Consider the following 18492-nt stretch of genomic DNA (forward strand, 5'->3'; position numbering starts at 1 on the left):
GATCTTCCTTCTTTGCTTTTTCACCAAGCACTGACAGTGTTCTGGGAACTGTGCTCACGTGAGCTTGTTTAATCCTTGCAGCGGCCCTCTGTGATCAGCTGTGTTACAGTTGAGTAGTCTGGGGCTTGGAGAAGCAAGAGCTGCCTCTAGGAAACAGCAGTCATGATTCAGTTCCTGTTTGTCTGACTTCAAAGCTCACGGACTTTCCATCTACCAATAGAGCAAGAATAGTAAGAGTGTGGCTTATTAACTCCTCCAAAAGGGAATTTTTATACTTTAATGGAAAGGCCACTACTAGAACAGTGTATTGCTTTAAAAAAACAAAAATACCATGAAGATAAAGGTCCAGGAGAAGATGCCTCTTATTTTGACATTTCTTGTGAAATTCCCAATAGGGAACACTCTGTGGATAATCTATCTCTAAATTTTTATCTGATGTGACACGTTATAAATAGGAATTTTTATTATAAAGTACCATGAAAACAGTGACGTAGAAAATCTAAAATAAATGTATAAAAATATACTTTGTGCTAAATTAGATATTATTGCACATCACATGCCAGCTAGGAAGGACCATTTATAATACAAATTTGTGAAAGACTTGGGTACACCACAGTGAAGCCCCACGTCTTTAAGTTTAATGTCTGCCCAGGGGCACTGTGTTATTTAGGAGTCGGGGAGAAAGGAGCCCTGCCCTTGCAAATGTGTGGCATAGGCTTCTCTTTTCGGGAGAGTGAAGAGCAGTCACTTAACATTGTTAGCTTGTCCTGTGGTTGGGATCACCCACTCAGCCTCAGGCACAGTAGTTTGCAATGTAAAATAGTCCCTTTGGAGGCCAGAGGTCAGCATACTATGGCCTACAGGCCACCCCTGGCCCACCACCCGTTTTAAATAGGCAATAAACTAAAAATTATTTTCTACATTTTTAAATGATGACAACTATCAAAACAAGAATATTTTGTTACATAAAAATTAGATGAAATTATTTTCTGTTCATAAATAATTTTATTGGAACACAGCCAGACTTATTTCTTTTTAACGTATGTCTGTGGCTTCTTTCACATCCAACAACAGAGCTGAGTGCTTGTGACAGAGACTGAGTGACCCACAAGTGGTTACTCTCTGGTTCATTACAGAAAACAGTTTGCTACCCTTTCTGACTTTTAAACCTGGTTTAACCTGTGGAACTGTGAACCATTTTGGTGTAAGTCAGCAATTCTACTGAGCAGGAATCAGCATTCTGGGAGCTACACTAAGAGAAATGTAGGAAGCTGAGTTGGTGTCTAGTTGGTGAGAGTGAGTGTGAGCGGTGCTGCAGGCTTGTGCCCACACACACACGCGCAACTGAGAGCACACAAATATCAGCACAGAATCACAACATGGTAGACCTGGGGCAGAAAGGAGGGGAGTAAGTATGGAACTTGCTGAGCACAAGCGTACTGAAGGGACACAACGCAAATGCTCAGAGTGAGAGGGGCTCAGAGGAAGAGATTTATGTTAGTCAAGTAGAAATAAAGGACATTCAAGAATGTGATAAATGCTTGGGGTGGGGGCAGTAAAGTTTGAAAGAAGGGATGCGTTCTCTCTCTAACCAACTAAAAGCCCGTTTGTTTCCTTCTAGATTCATTATGGCAGAATTGCTCCAGACAGAGAAGGCTTATGTGAGGGACTTACATGAGTGCTTAGAGGTAAGTCTTGTGGTCATCAGTTCTCACCTGTGTTAGAAAATGATGTCCTTGCCACATCTGGTACTGGAGAGGAGCTCAGTACTCTGTCTTATCCCAGAGCTTAAAGAATGAAAAACCAGCCAGAAGACTTCTTTCCCCAAGTCAGTAATAATTGCATGAGAATTAAAAGTGCTTTGGAAAACAAACTTTTCCGAGATTGGAACTAGACCCAGCAAAAGAAAGCATGTAAGGAAAATGAATTCAAAATAAAATACATGACACAGTCAATGAACTTAAGTCTGAAAAGCTACATCTCCCCGCTGATGCACAGTCAAACTCAAAGCATGTTTAATAAATAAAAGTATGGAGTTTGTGCTGTTGCTGGGATGAATTTCCTTAACAGCAGATCAAGATAATAGAACATTCAGGTTTTCTTTCTTTTCATTCTGCTTATTTACCATCTCACTTTTTAAGCTCTACATGCATCCCTAGTCTGACCCTTACCCCACAAGTTTTTAAGGCCTATTTTGCATGTATTTCACATGGCAATGCTTGCCAATGATGGAACTGTTGCTGTCTTACAGACCTACCTGTGGGAAATGACCAGTGGTGTGGAGGAGATCCCCCCTGGGATCCTTAATAAGGAGCATATCATCTTTGGCAACATCCAAGAGATCTACGATTTTCATAACAAGTAGGTTGGTGGTGGAGGGTTTCAGTGGAGTACACTTAGGCCATAAATACCCAACAGCACGGCTTCCCAACAAGTGGACCAAAGTTGACTGGGAATTCTCTCCTGGTAAAGTAGTGCCTGTTAAATCTCTAAGTCAATGGCTGTCAGACTTCTTTCTCACTCACCCCTCTTTCTCCACAGTGGTCCAAAATTCCTAATGGAGAGTGAAGTCAAATGTTCAGCAGTATCCTGACTAACCTAACTGCCAGTATCCTCAGACTGAATCAAAATAATAGGCAGGCTTGAGGAAGTAAAAGTAGCTTTTCTTTATTAAAACTCTGGGTAATCCTGACATTAGAATTCATTTGAGGTTAACCATCCTACTTTGCAGGCCTTAGGTTTCAAGTTCCACTGATGTTTTCTTTTGACCTAAATATTCCCTTCATCCCTAACTACCTCATCATCCCCACCCTCAACCAAAACAATAGATTGATAGATACCTAATCAAATTATCTAATTGAATATATTTCTTGACAGTTTATAGGGGAGAACATCAATCAACCCTCTATGTTTTGTTGAAATAAGTAGAATCATAGAGCCCTAAAACTTCACAACTCATTTCTTCCAGCTCCCAATCTGATTTAAACATCTTTTCCATAGCATACTAAACATATTCAATCGTTAACAAAGGGTCAGCAAGAACACTGGTTGGTTAGATGACATATCCAGCTATGGAAATAACTCAGTTTCCAATGTACAAATGGAGGGAACCTTGAGAAATAATGTTGACAAAAAGTCCTAGAGCTCTCTCAGGACCCTGTTGCAAAGGAGGGCTAACGTAGAGGTTCAGAGTTGTAGGATACAGTGTAGAAGAAGTCCTAGGGTCGGGCTAGTCAAGGCTTTGACTCAATGAAGTTGTCATGCTGGAGATGAAACTGCCAGGGCACCAGGGTGGCAGTCCCCTGAGCCAAGACTCCAGAGCAGCACTGTGCCATAGAGCCATCAGTAGGTGGGAATGTTTTGTGTCTGTGATGTCCAATACCATAGCCACTGGCTATGTGTGCTTAGTGAACACATGACGTGTGATTATGCAACTGAGAGCTGCGTTTTCAACTTTGTTTAATAAATGTAGGTGACAAGTGGCTACTCTATGGCACGGCCCAGCTCTAGAGAATGAGACCTCATTCTTTGCTAAGAATGACCAAAGGCAAGTGTGTGTGTCCAGTTGCTCAGCAGTGTCTGACACTTTGCAACTCCATGGACTATAGCCCACCAGGCTCCTCTGTCCCTGGAATTTTCCAGGCAAGAATACTGGAGTGGGTTGCTATTTCCTCCTCCAGGGGATCTTCCCAGCCCAAGGATCAAACACGCATCTCCTGCACTGCAGGCGGATTCTTACTGAGCCACCTGGCAAGTAATAGTTGGATATAAAAGGATGCTGAGCTCTAAAAGGTCTGAAAAGCAGGTGAAGAGGCAGTCCTCTCATCAACACCTGATGATTAATCCCCTGTAAAGTCATCAAATGGCATTAGTTTAAAGGAAACATAAAATATGTAGCTCCCCTATCCGATTATGAAAGCAGTAAGCTCCAGGGTGAAAATACCTTCTGACTCTCTGGAGTACTTGATAAAAGTTTCTAGTCTTTTTTTAATCCAAATTTTTATACTCTCTATATTTTTTGTCTGGAAATCTCCAGCGACAGCAATATTTTCTCTTCATGTCTATTTAATAAGATCCCAATAAAGCCATTCTTGACCACTGACCCCACATTCCATCATCTGAGCTCAGTTGAGTATTATCCCATCTCCCTAGATATTTGGGAAGATATCAGCCTAGAAAGCAGTAAGTCATGTTACTTTTCTTATCTGATTTATGATCTCTGGGATTTAGTCAGAAGTTTCACTTTGCTCACATTCTTACCAAATTGGCAAGGTATAGAAATACAGAGATCACTATACGCACTTCATGTGAGCCTTGTTTTTGCCAAATCAGTGTATAAGGGGAAAGACTCTTCGTTTCAAAATTGACCAATTGTAACAGAATATCTGGGCTTCCCTGATGGCTCAGCGTTGAAAGAATCCACTTGCCATACAGGAGACATGGGTTCAATCCCTGGGTTGGAAAGATCCCCTGGAGAAGGACATGGCAACCCACTCCATGTTTGGAACACTCCATGTTCCCCATTCTTGCCTGGGAAATCCCATGGACAGATAAGCCGTGTGGGCTATGGTCCATGGGGTCATAAAGACTTGGGCACAATTTAACAACTAAATAACAACAGACTATCTAGCATAACCTTGCCTTATTGTGGTTTAAAGGTATCAATCCAGTAAATCAAGGCAAGCTGTTTGGTAGTCTATTTAAAAAGTAGCTGAAGATCTACCTAACAGTTACAAAATAGAGTTCTAAGAACTCCATAAAATAAAAAGTCAAATTAAGCCATAGGAATATCGCATTTTGTAGAGGAATAAATTCAGTGATTAAGAACACAGCTACCCCAAAAATGTTACCTATTTATTAACATCATAAGAAACAAGAAGAAAATAAAAACCAGCCTCTGACCAACCAAAAGAAATAGCATAAAGATAAAGTTCTTATCTTTCCAGAGGAACTCCTTCTTGTCTCCCATAAAACTCTCTCTATTTCTTGGTCAGATTGTTTCCAGGCCCATAGCAATTTAGAAGCATCAAATAAGAATCAAGAATTTGAGCAAGTAGCTTGGTATCAGTACGTGACAGGAAAGAAAGAGAAACTTTCAAAAAAGAGTCAAAAGAACCCAAAAGATCAAGGTGGTCAAGACCTATTCTCCATTGGTACAGATGATCCTATGTCCCAGTATAACCCAGTATAGGGCCCAACAGAACCACTGTATTATGATACAGCGTAATAATATATTATTATATTAGTAATAGCTAATAATGAACCATTGGCATATCCTGCATGAAAAAGCAAGGAACTTGTAATGCATTTAGAAAGCTATCCACCAAAAGATGTTTTAAATAGTCCACAATTTAGGGGAACATGCAAAAAAATCAAGCTGTTTATTAATTCCCAGTAGGATCTAGAAGACTTAAGGCTTTATTTACTCTACTCATAATATGTGCTTTCTTCTCATGTCATACAAAATTTGACTAATGTAGAAAGTATAACCCTCTAAAATCTCTAACGAATAATATTAAAAATGGCAATTAAGCCAACTTTGAAAATGCAGAAATTGTGCACTCCATAAGAGGTCATATCTTTCACTGCATAACCCCAATACTTGGCACACAGTAAACATTAAGTGAGTGTTTGTTGGGTGGATGAATGTATGGATGGGCTAAAAATAGAATTAAAATTTGCAGACTTATGGCTAATGCCATTCAAGTCATAATTCTCTCTTTTGTTTATGAAAATCTCAAGATACGGAAAATCATTATTTTTCTTCACCACTGTCAGAACCTTCTAGACAAGCAAAACATTTGCATGTCTAAAGGAAAGAGTTTCCTGGGTACTTCTTATTGGGAAGACCAGGCAATTGTCCAAACTCTAGTTTGCTCTTTAGGAATACTTTTCTGAAATGGTCACTTTTTAACCTAAACATATCAAAAGGTTCTTTTTAACCCCAGTTGCTTGCATCTTTTCAAATTTATAATTAAGTGCTATCTGACAGAGAAACAGACTCCTCTGATTTCTAGTGCATAGCTCAGGTTCTGTGCATCTTCTCTAGAGAGAGAGTGAGGGAAAGAGATTGGGAGGGAGGAAGACTGGAGACAGAGAGACTGAGAGGCAGAGGGACTGAGATGGACGCGGCCTGCATAACCACATCAGCTGAGGCACTAGGAAATTAGTATCTAGACCAAAAGTGAATGTGTTAAACGACTCGGCTAGTTAATATCGATCCTTCTAAATGATGTCACTTTGAAAAATGACAGTCAAGATTGGTTTTGTGTGTGTGTGACCTTCCTGTAGGAGCTTTGTCTCTGTAGGTGTTGAATGGAGAAGTTCCATTCAATACCTAAATTCTGAGCTTTGTCTCTGTAGGTATTGAATGGAGAAGTTCCATTCAGTACCAAAATTTTGTAAAGAAGAACAATTCATATATGTAGAATTTAACAGTTACAAGTAGTGATGTTAACACACATTGGAGGTTTAAGTGGAGTGATACTTGGTTTTTACCCTCTGCTCTCCCTATGTTGATTCTGTATCTCATATCTATGGAACTAGATCCAAAGACCATGGCACTTATCTACTCAAAACCTAGATCTATTTTTTGCATTTTGTTAAGCATTCTGGGAGTACTCAGGAAAGGTAATAAATGCCATACATAGATCTCCCCAATGGTGGTGGTTTTATTAATGCTCTCTCCCCACTTTGACTGGCCTACAGCTTGCAATGTGGGAAAATTATTCATTTTCGATTTGCCTTGTATTTGATTTTCAGCTTCAGTAAGGACAGCAGTTTGTTTAAAATGCTCATCCTCTTTGGTTAAATCTGAACTTAATTTTTCCCTTTCAGTTTTTGGAGATATGGCCATATGTGAGTCTGGGCAATAACATTTTTTAAAAATCTCTGTTGTCAGGGATCAGAAGGTCTTCCTGAGCATCAAGCATAATTGTCTCCACTGACAGATAAGGGCCCTGAGACCCAGAGAAGGCCCAGTGACTTGCACATTTTGTGACATCTCCCCATTGAACAATTAGGCATAGATTCCAGGGGCTGGGGCGGTCCCTTTCTCCTCTCCACAGACCATGGCTGGCACTGCCAAGTCTGGTTGCTTTGGTTCATATCTAACCAGCTTCAATGTGCATCCTCAAATCTCAGGAACACTTCAACCCATTTCTTCCATAGGTATGTCATCCAGGTCACACACCCTTACAATAATGGCCTGAAATGAAGAAGTCTGGGAGTGAGTCTCCATCCTGGGTCAAGGGTGGGGGAAGGTGAAGCCGTCACACTCCCAGTGGACTGTGTCTTGTCACGTCCGCTCCTGTGAGACTGAGGCACAAGAAGGGCAAGGTGGTGGGTGGAGGGGGTGCAAGGCAGGAGTGGTGGCGACCAGAGTGTGGAGGAAGGGAGGAGAGACAGACTGAGTGGGAAAGTGGGATAGAACACCTGGATAGAGGAGAAGTGAGGACAGTGGATATCAAGGGAAAGAAGAGATGGGGAGAAGAAGGGAGAGAGGAAGGGAGAGTGGGCAGTACTAGAGGAGGCAGTATAGAGAGGGGGAGAGTGAGATGGAAGGGGAGAGATGGATGAAAAAGAGCTAGCCCTCCCTGTCTCCTATGGTAGGCAGGGGAGTCAGTTAAGTGTTTTTCAAACATTTTGTATTATGAGCCAAAGAAAAATTATATATCCTGTCCTGATATGCACATGCTTTATATATTATATATAATAGGAAAATTAAATCCTGCAAAATGATACCCTCACCATGTGTGATGAGCTCTGATATTTTGGATTAGGTTCTGTTCTCCTTCCTCTTTAATGCTGGTTTCCACCCTCTAAATTGATTCTACAACCCCGTGGAATGCAGAGGGTGGATCTGTAGCAACAAGGTGAGGCGCTGGCTCCCCCAAGTGGAGAGAGAAGGGGTGTGCAGGCCACAGCCTCATCTAAAGGCCCCTCTGCCAGGGGGCAGCTGCTTTCCCTGCTTGGCCTCTCCTTCTCCCTCCTGTACTCACGCACTTTGGTTGTATTCTCTGCTTTCTGTGCTTCTTTCCCACACCAGGAAAATCTTGTTCTATTCTACTCTCTTGTTTCATAGAAACTGGAACTTACAAAGGTTCGTGACCTGCTCAAACTGAGTAACACAGCCAAAGAATCCACGTCTTCATGACTCCCTATTTTCACACTGTCATTTTCTTAATATTCAAATGTCAAGCAGAGAGGAAGGGGACATCCTAGTGTGTTTTTTCTTGGGCCCTGAATTTATACTCTGAGAGATAACTGTGAGCCTTACACACTTATCAGTAGGGCCTTAAAAAATTATAGCTGCGATTTTGTTGCTGTTTTTTTTTTCCAGTGCTACTTTTATAAATATGGGGGAGTACCCAAAGAAAAACAAAGTCTAAACATTCATTTTGGTGTGTCAAAGTCATGTTCATTTCAGTTGTACACACTAACTTCTTGGTGTCCATGCCTAGCTACTAAACAGCCTGTCTGTCAATGGCCTATGAATAACATTAAATGCAAGATTAGTTGTTTATATTTTACTTTAACATTAAACTTATGTTTGTGCAGTACTGTTTGATTCATCTAATCACAAAAGTTAAATTTAGGAAATATTAGCAAAACATATTCAACAGGTAGCACTGCCGTGAGGTAAGCTGCTGCTTGAGGTTTAAGGTGAGGGTGGGGGGTATACTGAGTAAGAGTCCAGCCGTGTGCACCTTTCCCTCTCCACCTCTAACCTCAGCAGAAGTTTCTGCTGTGAAATAAAGAGAGAGCTTGGTGATTGTCATGGCTCAGCCCAGATGATCACACTGTGCTGAGCAAAGACTTCTATGAGCCATCTGGCACCTTCCCTGGGGTGCACACAACCCTCCAGTAGTTTAACAGCTGCTCAGTGTGCTAACCAGCTGTCCTGGCCTGCAGTCCAGAACCTCTTCCATGCTGGGCTCTGGGTCTATCTGGTCACTAATGGGTCCCTTAGAAATGATCTCTAGCTCCTCTTGTATGCAGAAGCATAAGGGGCAGTGTCCTGGGCTGCCTGCAATAAGCCTGATCCTCTCTCCCCAGCCTGCCTCCAGCTTTATTTGTTTATGTCTCCTTGTTGTTCTGCTTTTCTCTTGTTACCACTGTGACCCTGCTTCATTCCCCTTCTCACCAACAAGTGTATATGCCCATGCCTGAGAGCATGCACAAACAAAGCCATCGCATGTATTCCCCTTTAAATTCAAGCTGTACCCTTGATATGAAGGTCCTCAGTGAAGGACACACTCCTCTAGAAGCAGTAAGACTATAGACCAAATTTACCTTTGGCAAAAATAAGTTTCAGAATGGCCCAGGGTGCCTTTGGAATGGTACTGTTTTCATAGTGCTTATGGCACCCCACTCCAGTACTCTTGCCTGGAAAATCCCATGGATGGAGGAGCCTGGTGGGCTGCAGTCCATGGGGTCTCTGAGGGTCGGACACGACTGAGCGACTTCACTTTCACTTTTCACTTTCATGCGTGGGAGAAGGAAATGGCAACCCACTCCAGTTTTCTTGCCTTGAGAATCCCAGGGACAGGGGAGCCTGGTGGGCTGCCGTGTGACTCTATGGGGTCGCACAGAGTCAGACACGACTGAAGTGACTTAGCAGCAGCAGCAATGACAAAGCTCACAAAGTTTTTCTGTCAATAATGCTGGTGGCTTTATTTCCCAGGATCCCATCCAAAGCCGGAGGGAAGCATTTTCCTCATAAAGTAACTGCATAATGTATTGCATCACAATAATTTGATAGAGTAATAGCATTGCTTAGATCTTGACATTTCTTTTTTATTGAAGTGTAGTTGTTGTACACTAAGTATGATGTGCTGTGCTTAGTCACTCAGTCGTGTCTGATTCTGCGACTCCAAGGACTGTAGCCCGCCAGGCTCCTCTGTCCATGGGGATTCTCCAGGCAAGAATACTGAAGTGGGTCTCCATGCCCTCCTCCAGGGGATCTTCCCAACCTAGGTACTGAACCCAGGTCTCCCACATTGCAGGTGGATTCTTTACCATTTGAGCCACCAGGGAAGCCCCACTATGTACAATACAGGTGTACAATAGAGTAATTCACAATTTTAAAGGTTATATTCCATTTAAGATACTGATTGTATCCCTTGTGTTATACAGTATATCCTTGTAGCTGATTTTATTTTATACCTGATAGTTGTAACTTTTAATCCCCTACCCCTGTATTGCCCCTCCCACTTCTCTCGCCCCACTGGTAACCATTAGTTTGTTCTCTGTATCTGTGAGCGTGCTTCTTTTTTGTTATGTTCATAAGTCTGTTGTATTTTTTAAATTCTGCAAAAAAGTGATATCATACAGTATTTGAATCTTGACATTTCGTTAAAAGTTTTACTCATTTCTGAAAGAACCCCAGATATTCACACAAGCACCTAAACTTCTTGCTTTGCTCATTCTCCCATGATTTATTACACATAATTATTGAAGTGGTAAAGACCAAGATGTTGCTATAGAACAGCTGAGGAGGAATGTCCCATCATTTGTGAAAAGTGTTGTGACTTCTTGTGCTTTAATTTAAACTCATCACGTCTATTTGAAGTAGGTAGAATTATACTGATCAAGTGTACATAACCTGTCATCTTCATAAGTTTCAAATTAAAAAGCAAAATAGAGTTTAATACTGCTACTGGTCTTCAACAATTACTTGAGATGGTAGTGCACAACTTACTCAAAGTTATGAATCGATATGCCCATCACAGGATAGCTTGTTTAATTCCTACCCTTTTTATTTAAAAATTAAACCATGTAGAGTGGATGTAGGATCTGCCAGCTGGAAGCACACTGGAAAGGGCAGTCAGTTCAGTCGCTTAGCCGTGTCTGACTCTTTGTGACCCCATGGACTGCAGCACGCCAGGCCTCCCTGTCCATCACCAACTCCCAGAGCTTACTCACACGCATGTCCATAGAGTTGGTGATGCCATCCAATCATCTCATCCTCCGTTGTCCCCTTCTCCTCCCGCCTTCGATCTTTCCCAGCATCAGGGTCTTTTCCAATGAGTCAGCTCTTCGCATCAGGTGGCCAAAGTGTTGGAGTTTCAGCTTCAGCAGCAGTCCTTCTGATGAATATTCAGGACTAATTTCCTTTAGGATGGCTGGTTGGATCTCCTTGCAGTCCAAGGGACTCTCAAGAGTCTTCTCCAACACCACAGTTCAAAAGCATCAATTCTTCACGTTCAGCCTTCTTTATAGTCCAACTCTCACATCCATACATGACTACTGGAAAAACCATAGCTTTGACTAGACGGACATTTGTTAACAAAGTAATGTCTCTGCTTTTTAATATGCTGTGTAGGTTGGTCATAGCTTTTCTTCCAAGTAGCAAGCATCTTTTAATTTCATGGCTGCAGTCACCATCTGCAGTGATTTTGGAGCCCCAAAAAATTACTTTCAAAAGCTGATCTATGGACTGGATGCATTAAAATCACCCACGGAGTTTTGCTAAATGATACAGATGCTCATCAGATCCTAACCCAGAGGACAGTGCACAGGCAGGAGCAGGGATCACTAAGTGTTCCCTGAGACAAAGTCTGATACTTTCCCCAAAAGTGTTCCATTTGCAAAGAAGTTTGGGAAGCATTGCATACTCTACTTATTTCAGAGATATAATGTACCTCATCATATTATAGGATTTTGAAAGTCCCTTCATAAACAAACCAATTTAACTCAGAATTTCCAAGCTTAAATGATATGTGACCTTGAAATCCAATCTTTACATAACCCCAATCAAGATTTTTCCCAGGATATGGTTTTCAGAGAAGACAATCTACTATAGATTTTTACCAGGGGCAGGGTGGGAAAAGCTCCCTGGGGATAAGTCTCCAGGAGTAGAGCTTATTAAAATTGGGAGGCACTGATCCTGAAAAACTAATTTAGTGCCTACTGTACACCAGGTATTGCTTTGGGTTTTTTACCTACATGAGTTTATTAAATCCTCGCAACACGAGGTTGTTTAAAATTGAGAAAAATGGTACTTTGTAAGACCCCCTACTGACAACTGTGACTAGATGTGAACTCTGGTTCTTTTATTTGAGCTTGGTTTGGGGAGGAAAGGAAAGTGAGGCCTTGGATTAGTAGAAGAGTGGGCTAGTGGCAGTTGCTGTTAAAACCTTCATTTTCCAGAAAGGCATTAATTCTAGAAATGATATGCTATGTACTTAATTCATTTTAAAGCGCTTTCATTTCTTGAGAATTTTTGGAGTATCCTCCCATAGGCAGCTACTGTCACCAAAAATTGCTATTACTCTCTTCAGCCTCTAGATCAATTATCAACTCTGTGGGCATAATTACCATTTTTTACTTAAAGTTAACCTTAAGTGACCAAGTCACTGACCTTTGGTCATAAGTTAAGGAAAGAGGGAAGCTCTCCCTGAGTCGTCAGAGTCCTTGCAACTTCTAAAACAAGGATACAATTTTATATCTTCTATGGAATGTCATGATCCAGGCTATTGTATCATTTCCTTGGTCACTCTTAATAGAGAAGAACCTGTATACCATAGTGGTCAGAGTGAGGGGACTGGAGCGAGAGCCCAAAAGTGGGCAAGTGGAAGTTTCCTACACCCAGGAGCATTTATCCTAGGCGCCTGGGGCTCCAGGTTCTCCTCCTTCTCTTTTGTTCCGAGTGCTCTTCTGTGCTTACTCCTCTTCTCTTTAAAGCGGTTCATTTCCTTTTACCAGTCCTTGTCCTAGAGTAGCTCTTCCCCGACTCACCAAGCCATTCCAGCCCTAACTCCCAGGTCCTGTTCAGCCCATCACATCTCAGAGCTGAATCTCTATCCATTGTCTTCACTGAGATTATCCTGAAGGCCAATATGAGAAACAGCCATAAAGACTATCTCAACACCTGAAAAAATACCTGTGAAGATTTTGTACCTTATGTTGTTTAGTGTTCTCATGGAAAACACCCACACAATACATGTCCTTTAGAATTTAGTTCCAGAAATAAAAATTATAGTATATTAAAAATAGATGAATGTTTTAATATGTTATGTTATGTATGTGGTGATGATCCAGATTGCTTCTCTTTGCAACAACAAAAAAAAAACATGTTTTCTTCTTGTCCTTGTAAAAAAATTTGATCCTCACTTGCAGCATTATATAATATTTTTCTATTTCTAATTTAGAATTCATATTAAATACATGTGGGTCACCTGCAGTTCTTCTAAAAGTAGCAGTAAATATGATACTTTATTGATTTTTGAGCACTGCATATTTGCATTTTGTAAGCCCAAATTGCATTGTAATCACTGCTGTTCAGTGATTCAAATCAGGATACTCCAGAATTCAGGGGAAAGATGATTATCATTAAATGGATACTGCTAGGAGTCTTCAAACATTTTCAACTGACTTACTACTGAAGTAATACTTATTTGTAGTAGAAAATTTCAATGGCAGATGGACAAAAAAATATCATCTATGATTCTATAAACAGAGAAGGCAATGGCACCCCACTCCAGTACTCTTGCCTGGAAAATCCCATGGACAGAGGAGCCTGGTAGGCTGCTGTCTGTGGGGTCGCTAAGAGTCGGACATGGCTGAGCGACTTCACTTTCACTTTTCACTTTCATGCATTGGAGAAGGAAATGGCAACCCACTCCAGTGTTCTTCCCTGAAGAATCCCAGGGACGGGGGAGCCTGGTGGGCTGCCGTCTATGGGGTCGCACAGAGTTGGACACGACTGAAGTGACTCAGCAGCATGATTCTATAAATCATTGGCATTTTGGCCTTACAAATATGGCTTGCCAAACATTTTTTAATTGCACATATATATTTCTTTAAACCAAAACCAAATCATTCTATGTCATTGAAAACAGAACACAGATAACAGGTGTGTGTGTGTGTGTGTGTGTGTGTGTGTGTGTGTGTGTGTGTAGGATGGCTCCTTTTCTCCACATCCTTGCCAACATTTGTTATTTGTGTTCCTTTTGGTGATAGCCATTCTGACTAGTGTGAGATGATGCTTCATTGTGGTTTTAATTTGCATTTATCTGATGATTAATGATGATTAATGATGTTGAAACATCTTATCATGTGCCTGTTAGCGATCTGGATGTCTTCCTGGGAGAAAAAGTCCATTCAGGTCTTCTGCCCATTTTTAAATCGCGTTGTTTTTTGTTGTTGTTGTTGTTGTTGTTTTTATTGGAGGATAATGCTTTACAATATTGTGGTGGTCTCTGCCATACATCAGTGCAAATCAGTCATGTTATATATCTGCTCCCTCTTAAGCCTCCGTCCCCTCCTCATCCCAGCCCTCTCGGTCGTCACAGAGCACGCAGCTGGGCTCCCTGTGCTACACGGCAGCTTCCTGCTAGCTGTCTGTTGTAGACACAATGGTGCATATGTGTCAGTGCTGCTGTCTCAGCTTGTCCCACCCTCTCCTTCCCCCACTGTGTGCACCAGACCATTCTCAGTGTCTGTGTCTCCATTTCTTCTCTGTAAATAGGTTCGTCAGTACTATTTTCTGGACCCCATTTATATGCATTAATACACGATATTTCTTTCTCTTTCTGACTTCTTCACTCGGTATAACAGGCTCTAGGTTTATCCACGTCACTACAACTGACTCAAATGTGTTCCTTTTTATGGCTGAGTAATATTCCATTGTATCTATGCACCACAGCTTCTTTATCCATTCATCTGTCGATGGACATCTAGGTTGCTTCCATGTCCTGGCTATTGTAAATAGTGCTTCAATGAACATTGGGGTGCATGTATCTTTTAGAATTGTGGTTTTCTCAAGGTTTATGCCCAGTAGTTAGATTGCTGGGTGATATGGTAGTTTTATTCCTAGTTTGTTAAGTAATCTCTGTAATGTCCTCCATAGTGGCTGTAGCAATTTACATTCCCAGCAACAGTGCAGTAGGGTTCCCTTTTCTTCACATCCTCTCCAGCATTTATTGTTTGTAGTATTTTGGTCATTCTGATTGGTGTGAGGTGATACCTCAGTGTACCTTTGATTTGCATTTCTCTAATAATGAGTGATGTTGAGTATCTTTTCATGTGTTTATTGGCCATCCGTATGTCTTTGGAGAAATGTCTGTTTAGATCTTCTGCCCATTGTTTGATCGCATTGTTAGTTTTTCTGATATTGAACTATATGAGCTGCTTATATATTTTGGAATTAATCCTTTGTCAGTTGCTTCATTTGCAGTTGTATGAGCTATTTATATATGTTGGATAGTAACCTTGTATTGGTTACATCATTTGCAAGTGTTTTCTCCCGTTCAGTAGGTTGACTTTTTGTTTTGGGAAGACTTTCTTTTTAACCACTTTATTGAAGTACGATTGGTGTAAGAATTTGTACATATTTAATATCACAAAAACACTGGTGCATTTGGGGATAATTATATACCCATGAAACTATCACCACCATCAAGGCCATAGACATATTTATCACCTCCCAAAGTTTTCTTTTCTATTGTTGTATAACAACACTTAACAAAAGATCCATCTTCTTTGCAAATTTTAAGTATGTGATGCAATAATCTTAGCTATTGATATTATGCTATATAGTAGATCTCCAGAATTAATCTTGCAAAACTAAAATTATACACTTTAACCATTAGTTTCTTGGGTCGGAAATAACAGTATATATATCCCCTACTTAGACAAAAGGCAGAATATTAGGTACATTCTTCTACATCTTGCCTTTTTTACTTAACAGCTTGCCCTGGAGCTCTTCCATGTAAAAACCTACAAAGTTTTGCCATTTCCTATAGCCATATAGTATATGGTTCTATGGATGTACTATGGTTTACTTTGTCATCTATACACTGCCTTTTGCTATTATGAAGAGTGCCATGGTGAATATGCATATGTATACTTCATTTTGCATGTGTGTGACTACAACTATAGCACATTTTCCAAAATTAAAATTGCGGAGGCAAAGATAAGTACTTTTTTACTTTGATAGGTATTGTCGAATTGACCTGTAAAGATTATACCATTGTCCATCATTGTCAGAATGTTTCCCTACAACCTCATAATTACTTGTAACACTTTGTCTGATTTTTAAAAAGAAAATGCCATTCCAATGATTCTGGCTTATTTGAGCTTGTATTCTCTGAGCTCAAACCAACTGTTTAATGTATGAATTTGAAGTTGGTGTGGTCAGCTCTTTATTATTTATTAACATAAAAAGGAGCCATACCGTAGATATTCACAATGGCAGAAAATTCGGTAGTAATTCAATTCAGCTTTGAAATGTATTATGACATTTTCCCCATTAAATTTTCTTTCCTAACAGTGTCAGCAACAGGAAGCATTAACTCAGTTTTTAGCACAAACTGGGTACTGACGGAAGAAAGTGAAAAATTGGAAAGAAGTCAGTATAGGATTCAGAATTTTTCCACCTTACCTCTGGGATCATAGATAGTATTATTTTGGTCTTTTGATACCTATATCTATATATTTTCAAGTGTTGCAACATGCTCAGACTACTTGTATTAAAAAATAGAGTCATAGTTACCATTGAAATGCCCAACACAAGTATCATATTCCATCATTTTCAGCCTGAGAAGTGTAAACCTTTAAGGGAAACAATTAAGTAGCACTAATTAATCAATTAATTTAAAATGTAATGAAATTAGTTCCAACATATTTTAAATTGCTCCTTACTGCACATCACTTAGAAAGTGGAGAAGGCATATGTAAATAATGGAGTTGATGAGATTGGGTTGGCCTCAGTATGAGCCTCTGGTGGGGAGGGGTCCAACAGTACAGAATGTCTGATTTCAGCCTTTCTCCCTCCCTGCAGCATCTTCCTCAAAGAACTGGAGAAGTATGAGCAGCTGCCTGAGGATGTGGGACACTGCTTTGTTACTTGGGTAACCTACTGAACTTCTCCTCCTACGATCCCATGTTTTCCAGGGGTACAGGTGATACCAGATGGCATCACTGTTCAGTGCCTGACTGATGATTGGTGTCACTGACATTCTAACACAGGACCAGGGGCTGTAGAGAAGATCCATGAGTAGATCTGAAAGAAAGCAGTCTATCACTGAGCACCAGAGCCCTCCTTGGGAAAGGTCCTTAGATGTTGTGTCTGATATCTACCTTAAAAAACTTTCAAAAACTGAAATGTCAGGAGATTGAAATAAGACCACCACCCCTGGTAGAACTGTTCCAGCTCCATCCACGAGTTATTTTTAACAGGATGAGGGAATTAGAACTTTAGAAGTCCACCAAGCCATTGTTCACATTTTCTTCCTTAGTAAGAGAACAGACTCCTTGGTTATCCATCCCAATTCTGACCTACAGGATGTATACGTAGTCATTCTCTTTCTTGGAGCTGTTGTCATGGGCCAAGTAAATGGGCTGAATGTACCAGGTTTTAATTATATACATGGTAACACTAGTCTCTGTTAGTATCTCCACGCCCTATTATCCTGAGTTCAGGCTCGTGATATGTGTACCAACACCTCCAGGGAAGCCCACCTAGTACAATAAGTGCAACTAAACACGGAAATCTTTCCCCAGGGCCAGGAGTTCTAAATATTCAACAATTAACTAATTAGAACTACTACTCAAAACAGGCTAATTACTTTTCCAGTGTCTTCACAATTCAGAGAGTTTGCGCTCTTAACAGCCCTATGGAATAGGCAGGGCTGCGGTTATGTTTTATATTTTATAGATGGAAAGATCTCAGAGGAGCTGGGATGTTGAATAGTCCATTGACATATAATTAATATCACAGTTTATCCTGCAACTCTAGACTTGAGTTGCCTCCTTTTTCTGAAACTGTAACATTTACTTCCTGGCCTGGTCTCTTAAGGAAGTCTCAGACTACCATTTTATTTTGTGCTAATACATTTTCCACCTCTAAATACATGAGCCCATGCACAGTTCACATTATTGCTAATAATAGTATATGATCCCTTGCACAGCCAATGTAGAGAAAAAATGAAACAATGTAGAGAAAAAAATGACCATTAAGTGAAAGAATTTTTTTTTTGGTATCTTGTTTCATACACTTTGTGGATTTGCCTTTCAATCAACCATAAGTATGATTTATTAGCATCTCTTAGGGATGATGAATGCCTCCTAAATAGTACATAAAAGTGGTTTCAGAAAACCTTTAGTATACAATATGCTCATTTTGCCAAGAATTATCTCAAAGTGATTTCTTAAGTCTTATCACCTTAATGTATGACTATAATGCAGGAGTAAAGGATAGAAAGAGTTGCCATGTATTGAATAGCAAGAGTTATGACCAAGAAGCCTCAAGTCAACTTGCCTGGGCTCCACTGCTTTCTGAATTTAAAGTGACCTACATTGTGGACTTCTCATGTGGCTCAGTGGTAAAGAATCTGCCTGCCAATGCAGGAGACACAGGTTTGGTCCCTGGGTCAGGAAGATGCCCTTGAGAAAAAAAATGGCAACCCACTCCAATATTCTTGCCTGGAAAATCCCATGGATAGAGGAGCCTGGCAGGCTAGAGTCCATAGGGTCACAAAAGTCAAG

The 18492-nt window shown here is 40.5% G+C and overlaps 1 protein-coding gene across 20 annotated transcripts in view; it reads left to right on the forward strand.

Annotated features, from left to right (window-relative positions):
- The window catches only part of KALRN (kalirin RhoGEF kinase), a 692240-nt gene that overhangs the window by 446188 nt on the left and 227560 nt on the right, over nucleotides 1–18492 (forward strand). For all 20 annotated transcript variants that reach the window (XM_024991355.2, XM_024991361.2, XM_059886080.1 and 17 more), the window contains exons 24-26: nucleotides 1622–1688; nucleotides 2252–2361; nucleotides 16787–16856. In XM_024991355.2, the coding sequence (XP_024847123.1) occupies nucleotides 1622–1688; nucleotides 2252–2361; nucleotides 16787–16856 (247 nt within the window). The remainder of the gene's footprint in view (nucleotides 1–1621; nucleotides 1689–2251; nucleotides 2362–16786; nucleotides 16857–18492) is intronic.

Source organism: Bos taurus, chromosome 1 (assembly GCF_002263795.3).
Source record: "Bos taurus isolate L1 Dominette 01449 registration number 42190680 breed Hereford chromosome 1, ARS-UCD2.0, whole genome shotgun sequence".
Classification (NCBI taxonomy): Eukaryota; Metazoa; Chordata; class Mammalia; order Artiodactyla; family Bovidae; genus Bos; species Bos taurus.